Source organism: Natrix helvetica (genome assembly GCF_964273705.1).
Source record: "Natrix helvetica genome assembly, chromosome: 5".
NCBI classification, from domain to species: domain Eukaryota; kingdom Metazoa; phylum Chordata; class Lepidosauria; order Squamata; family Natricidae; genus Natrix; species Natrix helvetica.
This window is the reverse complement of record NC_138551.1, coordinates 33,711,373-33,738,821: the sequence shown is the minus strand read 5'-3', so window position 1 is coordinate 33,738,821 and position 27,449 is coordinate 33,711,373. Positions and strand designations below refer to the sequence as shown.

The window sequence follows — 27,449 nt, the reverse complement described above, 5'->3', positions numbered from 1 at the left end:
TAGGAAGGGAAGGTTGGAGACTGGACGATAATTAGCTAGCTCCATCGGGTCAAGGGAAGGCCTCTTGAGTAAGGGCCTCACTACCGCCTTTTTCAAGGCGGCTGGTAAGGACCCCTCACCCAACGAGGCGTTCACCAGGCCCAGGAGCCAGCCTCGTGTCACCTCCCAGGATGCCAGTACCAGCCAGGAGGGACACGGGTCCATTAAACATGTGGTGGGTCGCAGCCGTCCACGTAGCCTGTCCAAATCCTCGGGGGCAACAGAATCAAACTCCTCCCAGAATGGTCTCACAAGACTCACTGTTGACGGCTCCTCTGGTCCACTGAAGGGGGCCCATCCGCTCCGGATCTGAGCGATTTTGTCCTGCAGATATTCCCCAAACTCCTCTGCTCTGCCCTGCAAAGGGGCTTCCCGCGTCCTCTGTGATAAGAGGGAGCGGGTTACCCGAAACAGGGCGGCAGGGCGGTTATCGGCGGACGCAATAAGAGCGGCACAGTGTCTACGTTTGGCCGCTCTTAATGCCACAAGGTAGGTCCGTAAATAGGCTCTTACCTGTGTTCGTGGACCATAGTGGTTCAAAAGGTGAGCCAATCGACCTTGAGTTCCCATGATGGGTATCGATGGACGACCGGGGGCCTCAGGTTGGTGGCACCCCGCAGGAAACTACGAATGATGGGGTTGCAGCCAAGGGATGAATGGCTGTCAGGTGCAAGGATTGTGGACAAGGCAGCCACCTGACACCGGAGTGTATTAGGCGCCAGGCCCTGGTCTAGTTCGTCTTGTAAATAGTCCAGAACCTGTGGAAAGGTAGCCGTGGTTGCTGTCATCCCGTGCATTGTGCACCATTTTTCGAAGGACTTCCAGGTGGCATCATATATCCTGGTCGTGGATGGTCATCTGGACACCTGAATGGTCTGGATGATCTTGGTGGAGAGCCTGTCCTTACTGAGGAGATCTCTTTCAAGTGCCAGATGGCCAGTTGTAGCCACTGGGCCTCCAGGTATTGTAGAGCCTCCTGGCTGAGAGATATTTTGTGCTGGGGAATCTGCCACAGTAGAATGACGGAAAAACTCACAAGGTGGGCGAACCAGGTTCTTCTGGGCAGAAGAGAGCCACGAGCAGTACCTCTGCTTCCTCCGTCAGGATCTTCGGAATCACCCTGGGGAGAAGAGGCAATGGTGAAAACGCATATAGCAGGCCTGGTGGCCAAGGGCAGTGAAGAGCATTGACTCCTTCCGCTTGTGGGTGTGAAATCGTGTGAAGAATCTGGAAAAATGTGTATTCTCTGGGTTGGCGAATAGATCAACTAGCGGTCGGCCAAAACTCTGCAACAGTTGGTAGAACAGGTCCGGATGTAGGCACCACTCTGAGTGGTCGACCGTGGCCCTGCTTAGCCAATACTCCTGGGTGTTGTTCACCCCAGAGTTGTTGTCCACCTGAATCGATAACAGATGCTTTTCTGCCTACTTTCCCAGGAGTTCAGCTTCGGCCATCAGGGACCTGGAGCGGGTGCCCCCCTGGCGGTTTATGTGTGCCTTGGCTGCTACATTGTCAATGAGGATCGTCATGTGATGTCCTTGTACGGTGCTGTGGAAGTTGAGCAGAGCAAGCCTTACAGCTCTCAGCTCCAGCCAGTTGATGCTGTGTCTCGTCTCTGCTGCTGACCACCTGCTTTGTGCCATCTGATTGTGTAGGTGCGTCCCACAGCCAAAGAGGCTGGCATCCGTCATGATGGTCAGGCAGTCTGGCTCCTTGAAAAAGGTGTCCTTTTTCAGGGCTGGGGACAGCCACCACTTAAGAGAATGACGCACCCGAGGTGGTACCGGAATCAATGCTGGAGAGTTGCTTTGGTTGGCGCGTTGATAGGGTACAAGATGTCATTGGAGCTGCCGAGAATGAAGTCTTGCCCAAGGTACGATGGACAGGCAAGAAATCATTTTGCCTAAGACCTGGGACAACTGCACAATTGTGGCTTGATGTGACTGCTGTACCTGTTGCACCAGGACCTTGATGCAATCCACTCCGGAGATAGGGAAACTTGACAATTCACAGTATCTATGATGGTGCTGAGATGCTGTAGCCTGGTGGTCTGCTCCAGGTGACTCTTTTCTAGGTTGACCGAGAACCCGTGGTCAACCTAGAACCTAAACCCATACTTTACTTGATGGTACAGTTGTATATAGCCTCCTCTATTTATGTATTTATATATTTATTGAAGATTCTCATTGTGTACTGCACGTCTTGTGTCGCTTGATGGCAACGACTTGATGAGAATGTCATCCAGGTAGCATTGGAGCCGCACTGGACGAGATCTGAGGAAGGCTGCTCCCGTTGCGAGCATCTTTGTGAATGTTCTGGGGGCCGATGACAGGCCAAACAGCAGGGGTCTGTACTGATAGTGCTGGCCTGTGTAAAAGAACCTCAGAAACCTGCGGTGATCCCTGCGAATCGGGACGTGGAAGTATGCCTCCTTGAGATCTATGGAGGTTAGCAGATCTCACGCCCTGATGCAGCCCAGAATTGACTGGAGGGACTGCATCTTGAACCTCTTGTATGCTAGGTGGTAATTTAGCTTTTTAAAATCTAATATGCCCCTCCAACCCTCCGGTTTCTTTGGGACAAAGAATAGTATGGAATAAAACCCAGTCCTTCCTGACCGGGCGGAACCGTTTCTATGGCCCTGATGTCCGAGATGAAGGATCTCCTGTTCCATGAGAACTTTCTTGACAGGGCAAGAGGGGGTTGGGCACCGAATGAAGTGACAGGCCGGAGGTGAGATGAATTCTAGAGTCAGACTCATGCAAATTGTTTGTAGAACCCACTGGTCTGACATGATTCGCTCCCATTGGGCATGAAACAGTTGAAGTCTGATGGGAGACGTCCGCTGGTGGTCATTTATAATGTTTGAAGGGTCTGGAGCCATATCTCCCCGCCAAATGGATGTTTGGAAAAGTTCTGTTGGCGGCTTCTGTCACGAAAGAACTGACATTCCTGGGACTGTCAGTGTTCTGTGAGTAGGGGCGCTGGAAGGAACCAGAGGTGAAGGGCTGGTCAGTGGCCCAAAAAGCACTGTTTTCTATAAAAGTTCAAACCCCTACACTCAGATTTCTTGGTGACCGAATGCATGACCTTATTTTTGTCTTTGTTTTCAATGAGGACTGGATCTAAGGCCTCCCCAAAGAGCTTGCCCCCTTTAAACGGGGCAGAAGCAAGCTTCCACTTGGACCTCATGTCCATGTTCCAGTGTCTGAGCCATAAGAGGCGACAGGTGGTGATGTTGGAAGCTGAGGCCTGGAATGCAAATTTTGTGGCATTTAAGGTTGCATCAGCCGTGTATTCTATAGCTGCAATGATCTTATTGACATCCTGTCTTAATCTGTTGTCCCCTGCTGGAATCTTGGTGAGCAACTGTCTCAGCCAGAGAAGGGAGGTCCTGGAGAGGAAGGACGCAGAGGCGGACATCTTAATTGTCAAGACGCCAATTAATGCATTTTGTGGCAGGCTTCCTCTGCCCTCGTCCTCCACTTTGAGTCTCTCCAGATGATCTGGGGGAAGCACTGAGGTTGATGTGAGCAAGGCCACCAGCACATCCACAGGAGGTAACTTCAATAAGTCCTCCAAGCTCGCATCTACTGTGTACAGCTTCCTGTCGCTACCACTGGGACGGCAAGAGTGCCCGGCTGCGCCCATTGCCTCTGCATACATTGAGAAACAACTTTGGAATAGGCACAATTTCTTGTGCCTGAACTGATTCCTCAAAGAGACCCTCACTGAGGTCTGCAGGATCAGGAGCTGCCTGCTCTAGGGTGGAGGAGCCCAAATGGGTCGAGGCCCTAGTCCCGTGATGGCGAACCTATGGCACGCGTGCCACAGGTGGCACGCGGAGCCATTTCTGAGGGCATGAGAGGCATTGCCCTGTGAGCTCCAGTGCGCCTGCGCGCCAGATGATTATTTATAGTTTTTTTAAAATTTCCAGAGAATTCCCTGAAGCCTCCAAAGGGCGAAACACAGCCCAATACAAACCAGAAATGAGGAGAGAGCTGCCGGAACGAGGGAAAGACAAGCGGCAAGAGGCTACTTTCACTCGTGCTGGCTGCTCTGTTCCCCCCTCCCCCCCTGCTACTAAAAAGGATCCTGCCTGATCGCTGGAATCCAAAGGGAAATGAGGAGAGAGCTGCCAGCACAGGGGAAAGACAAGCGGCAAGGAAAGAAGAAAAGAGGCTTCTTTCACTCAATGTGGTTGCTGTTGCCCTTTTCTCTATTTCAGTGCTATGCCATCAAGGTTGCCCCACCCACCATTGCCCAGCTCCTCGCTTCTCCCAAGCATTTCTTTGCCTACCTCATTTCCAGCTCCATCGCGTTTCTTGCCATTGTGTGCAGAGAAACAAAGTTTGTGGGATTAAAAAAAAACTTCACTCAATCAATTACAACTTTGGAAGGGGGAGAGAGATCTCGCAAAGTTGGAATTGATTGATTGAAGGGTTTTTTTTTTAGTCCCACAAACTTTGTTTGCCTATCCAAAACGGCAAGAAAAATGATGGAAAAATGCTACGGAGCAGAAATTAAATAGCAAAGAAATGCTTGGGAGAAGCGAGGACCTGGGCGATGGTGGTTGGGGCAGGCTCCATGGAGTGGTGCTAAAATGGAGAAAAGGGCAACAGAGCAGCCACCTTGAGAGAAAAAAGCTGCTTTTTCTTCTTTCCTTGCTGCTTGTCTTTCCCCTGTGCCAGCAGCTCCCTTCCTCATTTGTTATTGACTGTACTGCCCAGGATCCTCTTTAATAGAAGGGGGGAATTTAGCAACTGGACTCACACCTGCCATTGTAAAAGAGGCCAATCTTTACACAGGAGAATGATAAGGGAAGGTTTTTTGACACAGGAGCACACTTGAGCATACCCCCACCCCCACCCCAATCTCTTCCCGTTTGTGACAGAGCAACTTCTCCCCTCACTGGGTGTTAGCCAAGGGGAAGCAGCCAGAGCAGGGAGTGGCGAGGAAGCCTTGCACAAAAATGTGCGGTCCACACAGGTGAGGGGGGGCATTAAGTTATGTGGGTGGGTACGGGTTCGTGTGATAGCGCGCACGCATGTGCTTTTGGCACCCGAGGCGAAAAAGGTTCGCCATCACTGCCCTAGCCTTATTTAAGATAGTCTTGAAGTTGGCATGTTTGAACAAACTAGCAAACGCGAGTTTGTCAGGGGTAGCCCCTTCATCCCCCAAGAAGTCAGGCTCCGGGCCGGGGAGGATATCCTCCTCCCAGTCAGACTCCTCAGTGTCCAGTGAGGAGTGAGGGGAGGCCGGTCTCTGGGCATGATCTGCCACCTGAGGCCCAATAGGACCTGGGGTAGGCCTAGACTTGTGGGATCTTTGGTGGGCCTTGCGCTGCATGCCTGCCTCAGTCCCATGGGAAATGGCCCTAGCAATGATCTCCTGCATCTCTGCGGAGAGGTCGGGTCCCCGATCCCCTGCGGGGCGGGGCCTTTTTGGTAGTGGAGGAAGGGACTGTTGGGGGGCTATGGAACCCTCCTGAACCTGTTCGTCTGCCTCCAGATGGCAATCAAAAAGTTCAGCATAGCCTGTCACACAGAGCCCGGGTGAACCAGCCATAACTAAGGAGGCATCAAGGAGAAGTCTTGGTCCTCCTCCTCACTGTCTGAGATGGGCTGAAGGGGCCTGGTCTGGGCCACAGGAGAGGCCTCTCCGACAGGCACCTATGGAAGGGCTGCAGCCTGGTGCTGGGCCTTGGAAAACTGCTTTTCCAGCGCTTTCTGGCACCGAATGCCATCTGTGTCCTGGTCTGGGGCCTGCTTCCTGCTCTGTCTGGAAGAGGGCTTACTTGCTTTAAGGGCCTCCCTAGCTCCCCTGCCAGCCTGCCTGGAGAAGTCCCTGCTGGTGGAAGGACCCAGTTGTTCCAACTCCTGAGGAGCCTGATCAGCCATCCTACAGTGTTGGATCGCTTGCAGGTCAATGATAACCCAGGGGCTTGACCACTCACCTTGCCACTATGAGGAGAAGTCTGTAGCACTCCCAAGTGAGACACTGAAGGCTTCGGTAAAGGTGCGAGGCCAATGATAATAAGGAAAAATCACTCCCCCGGTGCGAGCTGGAATGCTCCCAGCATTAGAGTAGGTGCAGAGGATCAAGGGGAATGACCTAAGGAGGCCAACACCCCCCATCACCTTGGCCGTGTGGTCAATCGAAGGAGCAGACCTGCCGGATGGTCCAGACAGGAAGGCTCCCTGAGGCGATCTGCGCAGAGCAAGGCTAGTGACTAGGCTATCTGGGCAAAAAACCACGGCAAAATTCACAAACAAAATGGCCACCGCAGCAAAAAAACGCTTCCAAAATGGCCACCACACCCAAAAAGGTCATCCAAAACGGCTGCCGCAATGAGGGAAGCCCAAAAAACCTCCCGACACCGGCTACTGGAGGCTTTGCTTGCGCAGACAAAGGCTGCAGGTCTCTGAAACAGCTGAGCAGCCTGGGGAAAGCACACGGTGATCGCGTGTGTCTCTGCACTAAGACCGCACACTCTCCACCATTGATAGCCTGCCCGACGGTCCCAGGCCCCAGGACACCCCGGATCCAGCAAAGGTGAGGAATGGAAGCTGAAAGCAAAAAACCTCACCAAGCCCGCTCTCTGGGGGAAAAGAAATGAAACTGCAAAATTTAAGGAAAAAATGGAAAGAGAGCGTCCAAGCAATCTGCAAAAGACTGAGAGAAACTTGAAATGCATCCACTGGGCTTTGACTGAATTGAAAAAACTGGAAGTCAAGGCAGTACCAGAGGCGTGGCTAAAGTTTCAATTCAGTCCTTGGCAGATTGGCTGAGTTTAACCCATGCTTGGCCTCTCCAAGGAGCGCACAGGAAAATGCCAATGAAAAATAAGGCCTTTTAGGCAAAAAAATCTCTTTATTCTAACCAACCATCAAACTAATTAATGAAGTTCAGGCTGGCATCCTGGATGACTTTCTGAAAAAGACCAATTACCTTTTGGATTGGGAGTGATGGAAAGGAGAGAGAAGGGGAAAAAAAGAAGGAAAGGAGGAAAAAACAACAAAGCATTAGTTCAAGGGTATACACACTTATGCATCCATCTTATTGTACATTTTTATTGTTATTTCTTCCCCCTAAAAGATTTCAGTTTGTTTTTCAATTGAATTTACAGCTTATATGTTAAAGATAGGGGAAAAATCTGAAATGATTTATTTTGGTCTGATTTTTATCAATAGCAATATCATAACATCAATAACTTATATACAGCCCCATAATGTTTTAGAACATTCTCTGGCAGTTTAGATTCAGCATATTGCCCCCAACAATCTGGCTCCTCATTTTACCGACCTCAGAAGGATAGAGGGCTGAGTCAACCTTGAATTTATCAGGACTAAACTCCTGGTTATGGGCAAAGTTTGCCTACAATACTGCATTCTAACTACCGTGTCACCAGTGGTTAGATATTTTTACACCTCAAAGATTTTGAAATGTAAGATTTTATACATCTCTGGCATTTTAACAGGGTGTGTAGCACTCACCCTCAAGATGCTGAACGGCTTTTGCTTCATTCCAAACCATACTCTCTTGTTCTTCCCACACCTTGCTTAGAAGAGAAAGCAATAGAGCTCTCACTCTCACTCCTTGAATTCTTTATTAAAGCTTGCAGATCCATTTACTGTCATCTTTTAATTGGTAATTTTAGTTTTTAAGGGTTAATTTCACTGGGGTTTTAACTTTTTTAGGTATTGTAACTTATTTATTTATTCTTACCTCCTCTGTACGCTATATAATACTTTTGTATGTCGCCCCGAGTCCCTGTGGGGAGAGGGGGCGACTAATAAGTTCAAGTAATAAATAAATAAATAAATCTATCATCCCCATAGTGCAGGTCAGGGATGTTTCTTCCTCCAGTTTTACAAAAATGCTTATCTGTCCAACTTTCTTTTAATGTCTATTCAGCATATAAACTGAATAAATAAGGGGAGAATATACAGTCATGCCTTGGCCAATCTGGAGGCAGTCTGTTTTGCCATATTCTGTCCATATTGTGGTTTTCTGACCTGAATAGGTTTCTCTGAAAAATATTGTAGATTTACCAATTTTTTAAACTTGACATGATTAATACAGTCGAAGGCCTTTCAATAAATTAAGCATATAATGATTTGGGGGGGGGGGGTTGGTTTTCTCAGTTATCTAGTGTGCACCAGCAATGATGGCTCATATTCCTAATACTTTTCTAAAGCCAGCTTGAACATCTGGCATCTCTTGTCATGCAAGGCTTTAATTTGCATTGGATGATCGTTACTAGAAATGAAGGAAACTGTACACTGTTAAGTCTCCTTTTCTTTGGTATTGGAATGTAAATTGGCCTCTTCTGATCTGTTTACCAAATCTGTGTCTTCTTCCAGATTTGCCAGCACAGCTTGGTTACGATCTTTACCGATTTTTATTTTTCTGCTTGCCATCTTTCTGTGGTGCATCGGATTGACGGAAAAAATAAATTCCACTATATTCAATCTCGCATTAATTCTCTGCTGAAAGTCATATACACTGTATATGACTGTATATGACTGTATACACTGTAGTAATCAATGAAGGTTGGATGAGACTGGACCGCGAAAAAGACAATTGCTTAATGGCCCCCATGAGTCTGGGTCCTTGGGGAAATTCTAAGCAAATTGAAAACAGGACCTGCTTTTAGGTGCAAGGTTATATTTCCTCCCCTTACAATTTGATTACACGAACCGCAAATGACTGACACGGTCCCTGCTGCTCTTCTCCTTGCCGTCCGGGACAAACAACGGCATAAGAGACAGCCGCTTGCGTCTCCAACGAAACGGTTGACCGTTAACGGTCTTCGGCGGCGGAAGAAATCAGGGGAGGGGGAATAAAAAGCCTTTTGCGCGTGCGCGCGCGCGGACCTCTCGGTCGCTCGCGCTCCCGTTTGACAGCTGCGCGTCGTCGCTTTCTCTTCGGGTGGCACGTGAGACGCGCCTAGTTCGCGGGTATCCCAGCGGGGTTGCAGGTCTAGGGGGCAGGGAGGAGGAGAGGGGGGAGCAGGAGGAGGAGGAGGAGGAGGAGGAAGGTGGCTTTGCAGAGTGGCCTCTCCAATGACCCTCCGTTTACTGCGGGGCCGGCGCTATGGCTGCTCTATACCAGAGTGCAGACCCATCGGCCTCGGCTTCCCCGAACAAGCTGCTGGCGTTGAAGGACGTCCGGCAGGTGAAGGAGGAGACCACCCTGGACGAGAAACTGTTCCTGCTGGCTTGCGACAAAGGTAGACCTCTGCCTCTCGCTTTTCCCTTCATTGCCCCAAGGAAACTATTTTCGTTCCACCCGCATTATCAATCAGGAGCGGGCCTTCGTCAAGGAATCCGCCCAGCATCCAAGCGGGCAGTGCCGGAAAAGGCCGGGGTTCCGCTCCTTATTCCTGAACGTCGTACCTAGGATGAGAAACTCAATCCGAATAAACAGTATGTGACCCGTAAAAAGGGGTAGCACTCTGATACTGACCCACTGAGTAATGTATATTCCTTGTAATGAGCACGAAAAATAGCAAAAGGCATCAAAAGTTCCCATCTTTTCCTCTCTTCCCTTTTATGGGAATGTATGTCTGTTAGCTTTGTTGATGAAGGATCTTGGCTAAAAAGCCCAAAGTTAATAAGATTGTCAAGCAACCCTACTACAGTATAACGTGCCATTTCATTTGGTTAATTCTAGCTTTTGATCATTCTTCTCTATTTCTATATTTAAAGGGAATGCTTGTTTTTTAAATCAAAATTTACATATGACTGACTTGCTGAAAATTTTAATAAATATTTTTAAAAGTCATAACACATTAAAATCTAAATTTCTAAAATAGAATTTTGTATATTATTGGTTTAGGTGATTATTACATGGTGAAGAAACTTTTAGAAGAGAATAATTCTGGTGAGATGAACATAAATTGTGTGGATGTACTTGGGAGAAATGCTGTTACCATAAGTATTGAAAATGAGAATCTAGACATTCTACAGCTTCTGTTGGATTATGGCTGTCAGGTACTACTAATAACATCAGTATAAATTTGAAATTTCTATTCTTTTTGCTTGCCTTTAGAACATTGTCATTTTGTAATTTAACGATGTATATTTTCTTCCATGGTATGAAATTTGATACTATTTGTGCTTTAATTTTCTTCAGTCTACAGATGCATTATTGGTGGCCATTGATTCAGAAGTTGTGGGAGCTGTTGATATATTACTTAATCATCGACCAAAGCGATCCAGTAGACCAACAATTGTTGTTAGTATTACTTTAATTCTGTATTTGAGAGTGCATCTCATGATGTCAAATCTTTGATAATGATAAAAGTTTGATCTTGAAAACTTTAGAGAGCAATTGAAAAGTTTTTGATTATAAACCTGAAAATGGGAAGATATATTCTTTATTTCTGATTATTTATTAGCTTTATATACAGGAACTCATGGGCATATATAGCACTCTGCCACGCACTTTTCCCTATGACAGTCCTGTGAGTTATATTGAGCAGTGAGCTTCCAGGGTTGAGGGTGGACTTGAAGCTATTTTACTAATTATTTATAAAGCATAATTTTTTTAAAGTATTAGTTTAACCATTGTGGCATTCTACTGCTTGAATTATAAATAATCAAATGAAGGTTATCTTAATTTTTCAAATAAACATTGATTTGTATATACAAGTAGTCCTTGATTTACAACAGTACATTTAGTGACTGTTCAAAGTTACAAAAGCACTGAATAGAGTGATTTATGACTGTTTTTCACACGACCGTTGCAGCATCCCCAGGGTCATGTGATCAAAATTCAGACACTTGGCAAGTGAATCAAATTTATGACAGTTGCAGTGCTCTGGGATCATCTGATCATCTTTTGCAATTTCCAGAAAAGGAAAGACAAGAAGTCAAATTCACTTAACAACCATGTTACCAACATAACAACTGCAGTGATTCAGCAACTGTGGTGAGAAAGGTTGTAAAATGGGGCAATATTCATAAATGTCTCACTTAGTGACAAAAACTTTGGGCCCAATTGTTGTTGTAAGTCAAGGACTACCCCATAAATATTATAAAAGGGAATGTTTCTAATTCTAGTTTTTATAAACATTACCAAAAAGATAAGAACTGTTACAGTATGTAAATCTAATAGTGTAATTGTTATCGTCAATATATCCCACAAGGCCTTTTCTATTACAATTTTTTTTTAATTGGGAGAATCACTAGAAGTTACTGTTCAAATTATCACATACATATTGGTCTATTTTTTTATTTTATCACTTCAGGTACAAATGTGTGTCTGTAACTGGCTGCTTAAGAAGGAGAAGGAACATATAAGAAGCATAACAGTTTATTCATTCTACTCCTTAGTACCCTACTAAGAGAAATAGCACATGGACTTTAGAACCATGTATGCATTTTTCATTTCAGGAAATAATTCTTCATGGAACAAAATATACTTAGTTAACATTTATCAGTCATTGCATCCAGTTTAGTAATTTTGAAATTAAATATATTTAAGACCTTAAAATGTATGTTTTGGTTTCAAATCAGATGTCTCTTAGATTTCATCTCTGCATTACTAATTCATCAAGCTTATTTTATTTTCTCACACTTTTGTCTGTGTGTTGCAGAAATTAATGGAACGTATGCAGAATCCAGAATACTCAACAACTATGGATGTGGCACCTGTCATTTTAGCTGCTCACCGTAACAACTATGAAATTCTTACAATGCTCTTAAAACAGGATGTGTCGCTACCCAAACCTCATGCTGTGGGGTGTGAATGTACATTGTGTACAGCCAAGAACAAAAAAGATAGTTTACGTCACTCCAGGTTACAATAATTAGATCTTCGTCCGTATCTGCAGTTTTTCCATCATTTTAAGTAATAATCATAAAGGAGTTTGGTTCATATTTTAGAATAAAATGAATGCTCATGACAAGGATATATTTGATAGAGTATATAGCAGTGATGGCGAACCTATGGCACGCGTGCCACAAGTGGCACGCGGAGCCATTTGTCAGGGCACGCGAAGCGCTGCCCTGTTAGCTGGCCAGCGCGCATGCGCGCGCTGGCCAGCTGAGTTCACCTTTTTAAAAGCTATTTTTCGCCTTCCCCAGGCTCCAGAGGCTTTATAGGAGCCTGGGGAGGGCGAAAAGAGCCTCCCCCGCCCCCCCCGGAGGCTTCAGGAACCGTCCTGAATGGGGGGGTCGTGCGTTGTGTGCGCATGCACACTGGGGGGGGGTCGCGCGTTGGATTATGTGTGCGGCACGCCCGCACATGACCCCCCTGCGCTCCCCCCACTTGTGGCACGCGAGCCAAAAAAGGTTCGCCATCACTGGTATATAGCTTTGCATGAAAAAATGTTAAGTTTAATCCCTACCATCAGAGAAGAATTGGGAAAAATATTTGGATGATTGCTTATGGTCATTATACAGTAGTGAACACAATGGTTTAGCAATCTCCCTGGTTGTAAATTAGTTTCCTACTATATCACTAGTAATCCCGAAGAGACTTTTGTAAAGGAACTATTTTTTTATTTCATGTTACTATAAATTGCAGTTTAAAACATATTTTTCATAAAAACAGATAAAACAGAATTTATTAGCAATTAGTTGGCAATCTATTGGCAACTAATATTTCTTAGCTATAGTGGTTTTCACCAGACAGCAGGCAAAGGCCTAAAGAGTTAACATACATTCTGTACCAACTGTAGCTCCTGGGTCATCTACAAAGACAGCCCAAAATTGAAAGCATTGCAGTATTCTACTTTATGAGTGATAAGGGCATATGGTAAGTCACTATTGCAAAGGCTTCTTTCTCACCAAAAGGCCATAATTGGCACAAAAACAGAAGCTGAGATAAGTCCCTTTTTATTGGCCTGCTTTTTCAGGAAGACTGGCATTGCACCCAGAGTCAAGCAGGAGCTGAAATTAAATCAGATTGTCAAGACAGGAAAAGTAACACTGTTATGCAGGAATAGTTTGCCACATCTAATTGCTCAGAACCTCCAATGTAGACACGAACAACATTTTTGTTATTGTCATGAAATTACAATAATATTCCAAATTGACAAAGTTGTTTTGAGTAGGATTAATGGGTTTGCATGTTTGGGAAATCTTAATCTAAAACAATTGTCCTTTGAACAATAATGGATAGCAGTACATCTTATAATAAAGTCTTTAATTAAATTTGTTATTAGTATTAAAACTAAAAACATCTAAGAACTTTCTTACAACACATGCTTTGGAGGAAATTATTTTGCTTACTAATAATATATGTCAGATTTCTAAAATAGGTTTCTTATAAATGATGAGTTGATATGTTTAATTAAATAAAAACTGTCTTAAGATGTGTTCTTTGACATTGCCACTGCAGATTTCGCCTTGATATTTATCGATGTTTGGCTAGTCCTGCCTTAATAATGTTGACAGAAGAGGATCCAATTCTGAGAGCCTTTGAACTTAGTGCGGATTTAAGAGAATTAAGCCTTGTAGAAGTTGAATTCAGGTATGATAATATGCATTACTATTGTAATTTCAGCAGCATGACATTATTAGATGCAGGCATATCACAGGTGAGCCTGGCTAACAATACTGTTTATATGCTATAAACAGAATTTCCAACCAAACTCATTGATATTTATTAAGAATGAGTCACACATTCTATAGCTCTTATTCCTAGACAAACAATATACCTGAATGTTGCATTCAACATTCAGGTAGATTTGCAATTAACTTAGAAGACATTACATATACTTCAAAGATTTATAGCAAATGTTTAGTTAAGGACAAAATCTACATAGGGTTATGTTGTATTTCTTTTTGTTTCAAACACAATTACTCTGGTTATATATCAATTATTGAAGAATAATAAGGGAGGATAAATTACAGATATATACTGATAGCTTGAAGGTCACAGAGACAAATTACTTTGGCACTTGCCAAGAAAAATATAAGGTTGCATTCATGAATATTTTATTCTCTATTTTGATAACACGTTTCCATTTTGCATGGTAATAAAATGATTTTTTAACAAATTTAGAACAAACAATCCATATGCATCACTGACGACTTAAAAAGATAAAGTCTTCTTCAGCTCAGGCTTGATTCTTGGTGCTATTATTTATATTAGATTAAAGAGCAGAGATTTCTTGGTGGTATCATCCAAATACTAAGCTTCCAAATTTAATAAAAATCAACACAGCACTACAATAAAGCTCCACTCCCAAATGCATTAAAATGTATATAATAAAAGTCAGCCATAAATCTAGTAAATGAAATAAGGGATATTTAATGACAATGTAGCTAAATTATTTAAATTATTTATTATGAATTTATGAATGGGTGGCAAGATTCCCTCTTCCAGTTTTCCCCATAGCTAAAGTCATCCATATCTGAGGTATTTGAATCTGAACCCCCTGGTCCTAGTCCATCACCTTAACTACTATACCATCTTTAATTTTTTAAAAGTTTATCCTTTTTCAGTGACTGAAATAATTTATTTGAACCATCTTGATTTTTGTTCAGGAAGGACCTTTATTCTTCTTTTTTGTTCATATTAGCATTAGATTAAATCTAATTAGTATTGGATTATATTAAACTAGCATTAGAAGTAAGTTTTGTTACTTTGTGTATTTCCTAGAAATGATTATGAGGAACTGGCTCAGCAGTGCAAAACCTTTGCTAAAGATTTGCTTGCTCAGGCACGGAATTCCCGGGAGCTTGAAGTTATATTGAATCATACTGCAAGTGATGAACATGTGGATAAACGAGGATTACTAGAAGAGAGAATGAATTTGAGTCGCCTAAAGCTTGCCATTAAGTATAACCAAAAGGAAGTATGTCACTTTTGATTTATTAAATACAGAATCCTGTTACAAATAGATGGGATAAAATTGATATGTGTCTTAGTAAGTTTTCAACTTCTAATAATTAGAAAAATTGTAATATTAATTCAATACATCTATTAAATTTCTGTAGGAAGTCCTTGACTTACAATCTTTTGTTTAGTGACCTTATGGAAAAGCACTGAAAAAATGACTTCGTAAGTCCTCGCACTTACAACCACTGCAGCATCCCTGTAGTCACCAATGTTCCCTCTAATTTTTTTTCAATGTGAGCAGAAAAGTATAGTGTTTGAGCTGCACGTTTTCTTGCCTGAGCACCTGAATTTTTTTCACAGATGTCACCTAAGACAACAACGAAATCGTATTATTTGAAACTCAAAGTTATGTTTCTTCAAGGTACCCGCTTAATTAAAAGTGTTATATAATATCAGTATCACTTAACAACGCTCCTGCTTAGCAACCAAAATGTTGGCTCAGAAACTCTGGCATTTGAAGCACGCAAGTCTTAAAGCTGTCAAGTTACAAGATCCTTGCACCCCTAACCCTTTAGAAAAAAAAAACCCAGGGGTCTTCAAACCTGACAGCTTTAAGACTGGTGGACTTCAATTCCCAGAATTCCTCCTCCAGTCATGTTGGCTCAGGTACTCTGGCATTGAAGTATGCAAATCTTAAAAGCTGTCAAATTACAAGACCCTTGCACCCCTAACCCTTTAGGGGAAAAAAACGCAGGGGTCTTCAAACCTGACAGCTTTAAGACTTGTGGACTTCAACTCCCAGAATTCCTCCTCCAGTCATGTTGCAGCGACGTCATCTGCATGGATCTGCTCCATCTTTGGTTTCTTCATCGTGGGCAGGGCTGCCGCTGAAGATGCCGACGAGCCCCGCTGCCACCAGAATAACTGCTGCCACCTCCTACTCCTCCTACTCCTCCAACAGCACCACCACATTTGCTGCCCAGCGCTGCGGCTGAGGTGAAGCCGGCAAAGCTCCTGCTTGTGCCCCCACCCGTGGCAGCGGCGCCTCCACTCGGAGCACCTGAGCTCAGCCCCGCGTTACCCCTGCCCCCTCCTCCGCCGTGCTTTTGAGGAGCCATGAGGCCTTTTTTTCCCCTGCTCCCACCCACCCCCGCCACCTTCCTACTGGCTCCCGCAGCCTCATGGCTCCTCAAAGCACAGCGGAGGAGGAGGTGGCAGCAGTTATTCCAGTGGCGGCGGGGGCTTTGGGGCTTCACAACTACCATCAGTCACCCTGTGCTCATTAAAACAAGTCCGGGGAGGTCCTTTGCGGGCGGCCAGTTCTAGCCGCCTGCAAAGGACCTCCCCAGCTTCCGGAGCCTGTGGCAGTAGAAATCACTGCGCGGCAGTTGCAAACTGCTGTATGGTGTTTTCTTGCCATGTGCGCGGCCGCGCACCTTAGAGGGAACATTGGTAGTCACATGATCAAAACTTGGGCTCTTGGCACCAGCATGTATTTGAAATGCTGTCTGTTACCATTTGTGACATTCCCAGCCTGTTTCCAATAAGCAAAATCAATGGCAGAATAATTTGCTTAATAACCACATGATTCACTTAACAACCATGTCAAAAAAGCTTTTAAATTGGGCACCACTCAACAATTGCTTTGCTTAGCAATGTAATTTCTGGTCTTAATTATGGTTGGCAGTCAATGACTATCTGTGATATAAACATAGCAGAGGTGGGTTGCTACCGAACCGGTAGTAAAATATTGGCAACCCATCACTGAAACATAGGATATAAATTAGCAGCCTAGCACAATATTTTTCTCTATAAGACAATAGTCAATGTATTTGTGGGCCAAGATTTTGAATGGCAAGGGAGAATTAATGCCATATTAGTACGAGTTTCTTTTCATAGTTCAGTAGATTCACTGGTTTTGTTGCTCTAGTTCTTACCTCATACATCTGATGTGGCACAGAGTTTTGAATTTTATTTCATGTAATTTCTGTTGGTTGGCATTATATACTGTAATGGTAATATAGTTGCTGAAGTTAACTACCTCTATAAAATATGGTGCAAGGTTTTGTGCAGGAGATGACTGGCACTAATGTAAGCAGCACTTTCACATTGCTCTTTCTCATGTGATCATTTTGAAGTTTAATTTCTTGTTCAGCACTCCAGTCAAGTTGTTGTTGTTGTTATTCCTAGTTGAAAGTGAATAACTATTTTTGCAATCCTGCTCTTTCTTATGTTGGATTAAAAGCTATATGTTGCCAGTTTATAAACCTGGCAAGGCTCTACTACTTTGCCTGTCTATATATGTGCATTTAAAGAGCATTGCTCTGTAAAATGGGAAATCTGTTTCACACATAATAATTCTGAGAAAGCACAGACCAAAGTAATGGATATTATGATATATGGTTGCTATAATAGTTAAGATTTTAAATGTTTTATTGTGTGTCAGGCTAGTGAGCCCAACAAAAACAGCATTGCACTGTTACATTGCAGGTCTTGCCTTTTGTCTACAAATGTTCTGATGTGACATTAAAAATATGGTCGAAAGAGGTGGAGCTTATAGTACAATGCAGCCTTCATCACCAGTTCAGCAGTTGGGGCTGAGGACACCACCCAAACATTGTTTACAGTTGTTCTAGTATTAGCAAACATAAAATGAGAAAGACTGAATATCTGCTTTAAACATACAATGAAGTTTAATTATCAGATTATATTTAATTATATAGAATTTGCATGTTTAAAATGAATTTACCCTCCAGTGCTATTACGTAGTTAATGATTTCTGCCTACTTTTGTTATTCTTTTAAACCAAGAATGTAAATCATTAGTTTCTTTAGAAAGTGCTTATTCATGTAAAATATTTTTCTATTACAGTTTGTTTCTCAATCTAATTGCCAGCAGTTTCTCAATACCGTCTGGTTTGGACAAATGGCTGGTTATCGCCGTAAGCATACATTTAAGAAGATTTTGACAGTCTTGACAGTTGGCATCCTTTGGCCTCTACTATCGTTTTGTTATTTATTGGCACCAAAATCTCAAATAGGCAGAATAATTCATACTCCTTTTATGAAATTTATCATTCACGGAGCCTCTTATTTTACATTTCTGTTATTACTTAATTTGTACTCACTTGTCTACAATGAAGATAAGAAAAACACAATGGGACCAGCATTAGAGAGAATAGACTATCTTCTAATAATGTGGCTCATTGGTAAGTATAATAAAACTGTTAAAATTCTAACTTTGTCAATGAATATATTTTGGATGACCACTTGTGTGATATATACTTTATATAACATTCAATTTTATAAGAACAATTCTGGGCTTAATTTCATTGAACTGAACTGTCTGTCTGTATTTTAATTGTTTTATTTATCAGCCGACCTCCTCCTTGTGTATGTCTCGGTATATGTCTCTGTTATATGTTTGTTTTGTCCACATATTTATTTCATATGTTTCATTGTACGCCGCCCCGAGTCCTTCGGGAGAGGGTGCGGCTAAGAAATAAATATTTTTTATTATTATTATTATTATTATTATTATTATTATTATTATTATTACTATTATTATTATTATTATTATTATTATTATGGCAAAGTTAGAAAAATCTGTGCTTCCAGTCACATAAAAAGTTTTAATAGCAGGAAGGCAGAATCTAGATAGATGCAGATAGAGTATCTTTATTATTGTACCTCATCTATGTCTGTAAATGTACTAGTTGACATTTGCACACTGGTAGGGAAGGTAAGTGAATACCACCCCTGTAGTTGATCCTTCAAGAACCAGCAATCTGATATCATAATAGAACCAGTAGTGGAGCAGAAACTATTTCTCAGTATCATTGCATTTTAAGTCTCTGTAAAGTATGCAGAATTTTGAAAAGTATACGTATTATCAGCTTAATATACTTGAAAAGTATATTAACACCCTCCTCAAAGCATTAAGCATCTGTGGAACAACTTTCTAAATGTGTGCTTGTGTGTACATGGAGACTGCTTCTGCTGAAACTGCCACCAAAGGAGCTATATATGCACAGATAGTAGTGGACAGTCTTTGAAACAGCCATGCAAGTTTTCCAAAGGATGTGCTTACTTTCATGTGTTACATGAAATGATGAGTTGTTTTCTTTGCCATAATCTGCTTTGTAAAATGCGTTTTCCTAATACTTTAGGAATATTCAGCATTTTAAAAACAGGCTAGTGAACAAATTACTGCTGTGGTAATGAGGCTTATCACAAAACGATGTAAATTTTTTGTCAAGTTGTTGTGCCACCTCCTGTTTGACAGTGGCTAAATAGTTTGTCAGTTGTTTGCAGAGTTACGTTAGCAAGTTTTGCAGACATATTGCTCTCAACCGTTGAGTTTTACCTCCAATACAAATATATTACACAAAAAAAAAAAAAAATTCACTGGCTTAACAGTTGGGGAAAAAAGCTATTGAAAAATAACAAGAAGGGGAAACAAATCCACTTACGTTCTCAACGATTTTGTCGTATCCTAAAGCAATGTTGTATAATATTTATTATTAAATATAATAACGTATTTATAGTGGAAAACTATTTTTATAAGGTAACTGACTCTTATTTGGAATATACTGAATATTAGATAGTTCAGGTTCGGTATTGTTTTATAATACTTTGTAATACTCTAATCTGCTTTTTCACTAAAAACTCCTTGAAATGAGTTTTTTATTAGTCTGACCTTTCAGTTATTTAAAAGTATACCTAGACAATACTGAGATTGAACACCCATTTTTGTTTTCTGTTCTAAGGAATGGTATGGTCAGATGTTAAAAGGCTTTGGTATGATGGCTTGGAAGACTTTTTAGAAGAATCACGAAATCAACTTAGTTTTGTCATGAATTCTTTGTATTTGGCAACTTTTGCTCTCAAAGTAGTTGCCCATAATAAGGTAAATAGTTATTCTTATGTTAACATAAGCATTAAGTTGTTGTATTTTTCAACAATTGAAGTCTTTAGGACATTCGTTTTTAAAATTGTCTGGTATGTTTTTGAGTTTGGTCTGTATATATTTAATGCTGCTATAGAAGTAGACATTTTACTTATGCATTTATGTGTTTATTATTTAAATTTATTGGCTGCTTATATCCAGTTGACTCTGGACAAAATACAAAACTAAGAGACATAAAAACAACTAAAATATTAAATTAATGTAAAGAACTTTCAGTATTGTTTTTTGTTATTTGCTAAAATTCTTTTTGGGATAACTACAGTATATTGTCTGTATGTGTATACGTATATACAGTGTGTGTGTGTGTGTGTGTGTGTATGTATGCATACATACACATACATACACACACACACACACGCACACACACACATATATAAAATAAATTTCCAAAAATAGAATATGAAATAAGAGGAACATTACAATACTGTTCAAAGATATATCTAGAATTTTAGCTTTCATAAGTCATGGGTTTTATATTAGCATATACTGTATTATCAAAATTAATAAGAAATAACCATCTAAATATACTTAGTTTGGCTTTCATTTCTTAAATATAAAGCGCACCAAATTTCCTAGTAATAAACTGATGGATTACAATCATGTGTATGCACATACTATATTTCACATACGTATTTCAGCAAGCACTTTGTTGCGTAGGAACCTATTAAATAATGAAATATGTTTCATGAGAGATATTGCTGAACTATTCATCAGTTATAGCTGAAGGAATGATAAGTTTTGTTTAAAAATTCCAGTTCCATGATTTTGCTGAGAGGAAGGATTGGGATGCTTTCCATCCTACACTTGTGGCTGAAGGACTCTTTGCTTTTGCTAATGTTCTCAGTTATCTCCGACTGTTCTTCATGTATACAACAAGCTCCATCCTGGGTCCACTTCAGGTATCTTGTTATATGACTATCAACTTTGATGCGATAGGAGCATATGACCACCATTGTTAAGTTTACTGTAGGTAACTGTTTTCAAGTATAAGCCTTCTTGGCTTAATTAAACTTACTGAAATCATTGAGTGTATTCACAGTTGCCCTCCCAATAATTTATCGAACTAGCTATATCTGTATGAGTAAGGTGTGGTTCCTTCATTGAATCAAAATTGTAGAAACAAAATTAGAGTTAAATTCCACATGATTCAACTGGTAGTATTTATTTATAAAGTAATCAATTATTTATTTATATATTTTAGTGTATCAAGGGGCACTATGTTTTTCCTCTGTAGATGAACACTCAAATGTGTAAATAAATGTGAATTATGCATAATTGCATAATATCTATGAAATTTGTACTGTTGTCTGTACTTATTTCTTCATATTTCTTCCATTTTTAATCACAACTTCTCTTGCAAATTCCTTGTTATTAAATGTTTATAACCATTAAGAGTATAGATTTGAATTCACCTTGAAAAGATTCAACATGTAACATTTCTTTATGTGCTAAAGCTGTGACATGCATTTTTATTAGTCCCTGTAAGCAAAGTCAGTATTCCAATATACCCAAACAGGCAAAAAAAAAACCCCACCCCCATTCAATGAGATACTGATATTGAAATGACTACAGATATAGCAGTAGCTGTTACTCCATTTTACAGAAATAGAACTTAACCTGTAATGTCTATAAAGACATCCCATTAAATGAAATGTGAAGCATATTACTGCAATATGTCCATTTTCAACAATATTGATAAAATAATAAATTTTGCTTAAATAAATTTTGAAAAGCTGTTAATACATTGGGCATGTTTTTAGATTTATTGTAAATCACTTCATGGAAATATCAGTGTCAAAAATACCTTTGAAACATATTCATTAATAAATTATTGCTATTAAATCATTCTAATTGACATGATTAATTATGAGAAAATGGTTTTGAAAAGGGGAAAGGTTGGAAGCACATTTTATCTGTATGCTATTATACATATACTTCTAAGTGAAAGTATTGTGAAAAGGTATATAAGTCTAAATGCTATTGCTATTAACAGTTTGTTAAAGGCTATGAACTCCATCAAACGTGATACTAAGCTATTTGTGAAACAATAATGTTTTATGCCTAGTATTTCCAGGATTTCAAGGGAAAGAGGGTGGGGGACTAGAAAGTTATATAGTTCATAGTTTTACAAGTTCTAGTGTTCTTGTATCCCTATTTGAGATACATTACCTTAAAATGAAGATGTATATACCTTTTAGCAGGAAGAAAGCTCATTAAATAGCTAGATTTACTTTTAAGTAAACAATAATATAAATGAATACTTTTTTTAAAAAAATAGGTAACTTTCAGTTATCTGATTTCAAACTTCTTTAGTAATTACATTTTAGAGAATAGTATATTACATTACATTAATGTAATATAATATACTATTATATAATTCATAATGTAGATTATGAATATTTGCTATTTTAAACTAATTATTTACTTAGGATACTTTTTTTACTTTTTCATCAAAATAAAATGAAATTAAATATTCCATTCACTCTTAGAGAAACATGCTCTTTTGTAATTTCTTGGAATTTTCTGTCTCCTTTTTTTTAAAAAAATTGTCATCAGTTGATGTTAAGTTCAGTAATCTCAAGTAATATGTATTTTACAGATTTCAATGGGACAGATGTTGCAAGATTTTGGGAAATTTCTTGGTATGTTCCTTTTAGTATTGTTCTCATTCACTATTGGGTTGACTCAACTTTATGATAAAGGATTCACTGTCCAGGAAGAGAAGGACTGTGCTGGAATTTTTTGTGAGCAGCAAAGCAATGACACATTCCACTCGTAAGTTTCAATGCTCTCTAACTGTGCATATTGCTGGTGCTGTGCTTGTACCTTGTGCAGAACATGCTAATTACTAGAAGCATTCTAACTGTGTGGTCATCTTGATAATAAAATTGTTAATCCCTTTACTTTAAGTTGACTTTAAATTGATTGAAGTTTACTTTTAGTTGATTCCATAGTATATATAAAAATGGCATTTATTGAGCATGTAATTGACTCTAGGAAAGATTTAACTACAGTTCTGTTTAAAGCAATCATAATGCTACATTTTGAATTTGATGTAAAATGCATTCAATGAGTTGAAAAATTTAACTTGCAAATTGTCTTTTCTTTCCTACTCACGACTGGAAAAATAATACCAAACCTTTACCACCTCCTTTTTCAGTTCTACTTATACTGTGCAATACATTTAAAGATTAGTCAGCCATTCTTGAAACAAATATGATTAGCTGTTTCTTAAATACTGAGTGTCCATACCAGTTTATATGTGTTAACCAATAAATCTGTTCCATCTTATTTTTGGGCTAATCTTAGAACTTTAAAAGTTTGCATGTATTTATATAAATGTATTTGTATTTATTTCTGCCTTTTGACATTTATTATTCACTATATATTTACAAATGTTTACATGTATTGTGAGATAAAATTTGATATATGTAAACCAATGCAGATTAAAATCCAATTCACATATTAGACCATGAAGTTGCAATGAAGTTATTTCAGAGCCACATAAAGTTCATTTTTATCCTGAATTATTAATCAAAACACATATTATAGAATACTTCTATTTTCACACAGTTTCGCCCTGCTATATACATATCATGTGCTTTCTCTCACACACTGGGCTCCTATACAATTTTAGATATAAATATTCAAGTCGACTAGCATTCTTATTTTAATCTAGATTTTAAATATCATGAGCAATACAACAAATGTATTCTTTCCTTATGTGTTCTCAAGGATTATCTAATAAAAAAAATTTTTTTTTTCTATCCTTAGGTTTATTGGCACCTGCTTTGCTCTGTTTTGGTATATATTCTCCCTTGCACATGTAGCTGTATTTGTCACCAGATTTAATTATGGTGAAGAATTGCAGTCTTTTGTGGGTGCTGTTATTGTTGGCACATATAATGTAGTAGTTGTAATTGTTCTTACCAAGCTTTTAGTGGCGATGCTTCATAAAAGTTTTCAGCTAATAGCAGTAAGTACTTTTAGGGTTTATTGTTTTATTGCCTTTATAACAAAATTTGAAGCTTGAATAATAGTGTTGTCTGGATTAGGATGTGGAATTTTCTATTTTTGGTGAATATATTACAATGCCTGGAAAACACTAATGGGACTCATCTGTCTTCATTAATCATTCATAGGCTAAATCCTGTCTGGGGGGAAGAGGAGAAAAAAAAGTCAGGATCATGACTGTGTAATTGAGCACCTTTTATTTTTGTGTGACTCACATTAAAAGGGACATGCCATAGAGGTAGCACACAATAGTTTGATACAAAGCTGTGTTTAATCATAATTTAATAAAATTTCTGACATCTTTATATATTTTAAATAATTCAGAATCATGAAGATAAGGAATGGAAGTTTGCTCGTGCGAAGCTCTGGCTTAGCTATTTCGATGATAAATGCACGCAACCTCCACCTTTCAATATTATTCCTGCTCCCAAAACAATCTGCTACATATTTAATAGTCTCAGTAAATGGATTTCTTCTCTCACGTCATCAGGCAAAGTTAAGCGGCAGAACAGTTTAAAGGTAAAGAATTGTTTATATAATCATGTACTTTAATTTTTTTATTGTTCCTTCATTACTTTAGAAGATTTATATAACTTGTGTAACAATCATAATTCTGGGCAATGTACACTAAATGACCTCTTTCATTTAAGGTCATGCAAATATGACTCATACTGTACATCAACAAAAAGCAAAACATAAACGTGTCAAACAAAACATAGCCAGGCTCATTAATTGCACATTCCACCTCACAGGATATATAGGTTTGTATAATGTCTTGGCCCTAGTGATTTTCTATGTGCATTTCCTAGGGGAAAATCCTCATTTTAAGGTTTTCCTAAAGGTAAACTGGGTCAGAATGATCCTAATTTCAAGGGCACGAGGAAAGAGATATTTCCAAAGAACAGGCAACAAAAGACAAGCCTCCTAAGTCATTACTTTAAGGAGGAGACTTGGAACATGCCTATCCTATAAAGTGCACGGATAGGCAGAATTAACTGGTGAAAGGCAGTTGTGCAAATAGTCCAGTCCTGTACCATGTAGGGCTTTGTAGGTGAAAGCAACTTGTTGAATTACAGATATCCATCAGGAGAAAGTGCAGCTTGTGAAGTAGTGGTATCAGATAAGGATATTGTTTTCTCTTAGCAAACAAAGTATAATTGTATGTATTACATCAAAGTCTCCAAAATATTTAATCTAGTTTATCTACATGGGATTTTGGCAGCCTTTCAGGGGCCAAGTCTGCACTCATCACTATGAATGTAATGCTAAACTGCATTTTTTTCTGCTAGCAATTTGTGTTCTGTTTGTAAAACATACTAGTCTGTTAAATAAAAATCTGAGGGATTGCCTATCTCCAATAGTTTCTAAATTTAATACAATTTAGCAGGATGGGCATGCTCTGGATTCTATTAATTAAAGAATGTCATCTCACGAATTGTGTCTTCTCTGGGAATGATTCCCCAGAGATCTATGTGACTCTCACCCTTACAATACTGAATACTTATTTAAGACCTGGTTGTTCTCCCAAGTCTTTGGGACAGGATGATTGTGATAGTTATAGTAATTATTTATAGTACTTCTAGCAAGGAAAAAGAATTATTATTTTGTATCTCAAAAGAGAGGTATTTTTATTTTAGGGCAAGTATATTTTTAACAAGTACTGGAGAACCTAAGTTGTAGCCAGATTACTAATCAGTTGTTACCCTAGATTGTAAAGTAACTTCCATGTACTTAGTTTTTAATTATATATACTTATTAGTACAGGTAAGTAGATGCATACATTGACACATAGATGTCTGATTCTTATGTGTCAGTTATGTTTGAACAACAAAGACTATATATAGCAATTTGTATCTTGGCAGCTTATTATTAAGGATGTAAATTTTTGGGAATATTGTACAGATAATTTACCCATTTGGATGTATAAAGGCAGTATGCTTTTGTTATGAAAATGAAACCAATTTTGGTTTATTCAAAAACATTTGTTGAACAGCCATGGTAAAGCAAACTGTGTTCTGGATTAGAATGTGTATAGGTCACAGTCCAATTGGGATCCTTAAATAATTGTCAGGTTTCTTGAATCAACTCAAACAATCCATAGTATTACTTTTAAGCAGAACAAACTTCCAAATTCAATATGACATTATTGTGAATAAGGCTATGCTCTGGCATAAAAATGCACATGTACAAGCATAGCAGGGCAATTTTAAACTGGGACTTCAACATTGGATTGATTCATGGCAGATAGTCCTGGGCAAATTAGAAATTACATCTGTTGAAAATCCCATATTTTGGGCAGGTTCTTTGTTCAAATGCCATGCAGGCAGGTGAAATAGACAAACCAATAGAGATTGCTAGCATGGTAGCTTCTGTACAATTTTGGAATCTTGGTCATCATTGTACAATATGCATGTTCTATCCGTATATTGCCTGAATTCAGTAAGCAGGCATAGATTGCAAATATAAGGATAAAATGATTTGAGACACAAACTTTATAGTATGTTTGCTATAGACATTAAAAACCTGCCAAATTAGTCAAAAGTTGTCATTAATCCAGAGGAAATAGTTAAATGATATACCAGAAGTTCCTACTTAGTTATTTGTTTGATGCAACCGCTGATAAATCTTATAGGACAGCATTTGCACCTTGTAGTTTATTCATGGAATTTGTGACATTTTGGAGAGATGTTATTTGGCTGGTTAGCCTGTAGTTATGATGGACTTTGATTTCTTTGTGATATTCTGAATATCTCAAGAATTGATCAATATTCAATTAAAACATGATTTGCTACATCAATTTATCTAATTTGCCATTATTTATTTAAAGGAGTGGAGAAATTTGAAGCAAAAGAGAGATGAAAATTACCAAAAGGTGATGTGTTGTTTAGTCCATCGTTACTTGACTTCCATGAGACAGAGAATGCAAAGTACTGATCAGGCAACAGTAGAAAACCTGAATGAACTCAGACAAGATTTATCAAAATTCCGAAATGAAATAAGAGACTTGCTTGGTTTTCGGACATCAAAATATGCCATATTTTATCAAAGAAACTAATTTTCAAAGTTTTCTAATGATTCCACTCAGGCACCTATATTTGCAGTGTGTTGGATGGGGACAGAATCTGGTTCAAAAGCAGTAATTTTATTAATATATTTTTAAAATGCAATGAAAAAACTGTTGCCAGGTTCTGTGGTGAAACAGTAACTGGTGATTTTGAATTAATGTGAAGCTTTTGATGTATATAATTTGTAAACTGTATAGTCAGCTAAATGGAAATATTTTGTTATATGTCATATTTGATATTCTCATCAGCATATGGACATTGACTAATTTATGTGTACGCTGTTGCACTTTTGAGAAGGAGATGTTTAATTTTTCCTCTTTCAAGTATAAAATGAAGGCACAAATTATTTTTGACATATTTTAAACAATTGTACCTTTCTAAATTAATGTAAGCATCAACCAGTTATGATCATATTTTTAGAAACTACATTTCTGAAAACTGTCAAATTAGGTTAATATAATACCATTTTAAAAGAATTCTTTTGGAGTTGGAATAATATTGAAAGCTCATATTGCCACCCGTGTGACATTTTGGTAACCAAAGAATTTAATACTTTGAAATTGA

General features: G+C 39.3%; 1 protein-coding gene across 3 annotated transcripts in view; it reads left to right on the top strand.

The window, feature by feature from the left end:
* Positions 1-9,080: 9,080 nt before the first annotated feature.
* The window catches only part of TRPC1 (transient receptor potential cation channel subfamily C member 1), a 62,280-nt gene continuing 43,911 nt past the window's right edge, over positions 9,081-27,449 (top strand). For 2 of the 3 annotated variants that reach the window (XM_081955888.1, XM_081955887.1), the window contains exons 1-12: positions 9,081-9,274; positions 9,883-10,037; positions 10,180-10,281; positions 11,645-11,847; positions 13,393-13,524; positions 14,659-14,854; positions 17,710-18,046; positions 19,607-19,746; positions 20,562-20,705; positions 22,406-22,581; positions 23,581-23,782; positions 24,145-24,339. In XM_081955888.1, coding sequence (XP_081812014.1) covers positions 9,139-9,274; positions 9,883-10,037; positions 10,180-10,281; positions 11,645-11,847; positions 13,393-13,524; positions 14,659-14,854; positions 17,710-18,046; positions 19,607-19,746; positions 20,562-20,705; positions 22,406-22,581; positions 23,581-23,782; positions 24,145-24,339 — 2,118 coding nt within the window. In that variant the 5' untranslated portion in view covers positions 9,081-9,138. Of the gene's footprint in view, positions 9,275-9,882; positions 10,038-10,179; positions 10,282-11,644; positions 11,848-13,392; positions 13,525-14,658; positions 14,855-17,709; positions 18,047-19,606; positions 19,747-20,561; positions 20,706-22,405; positions 22,582-23,580; positions 23,783-24,144; positions 24,340-26,647; positions 27,423-27,449 lie in introns of those variants that run through there. The other variant, XM_081955886.1, reaches the window with a different exon arrangement.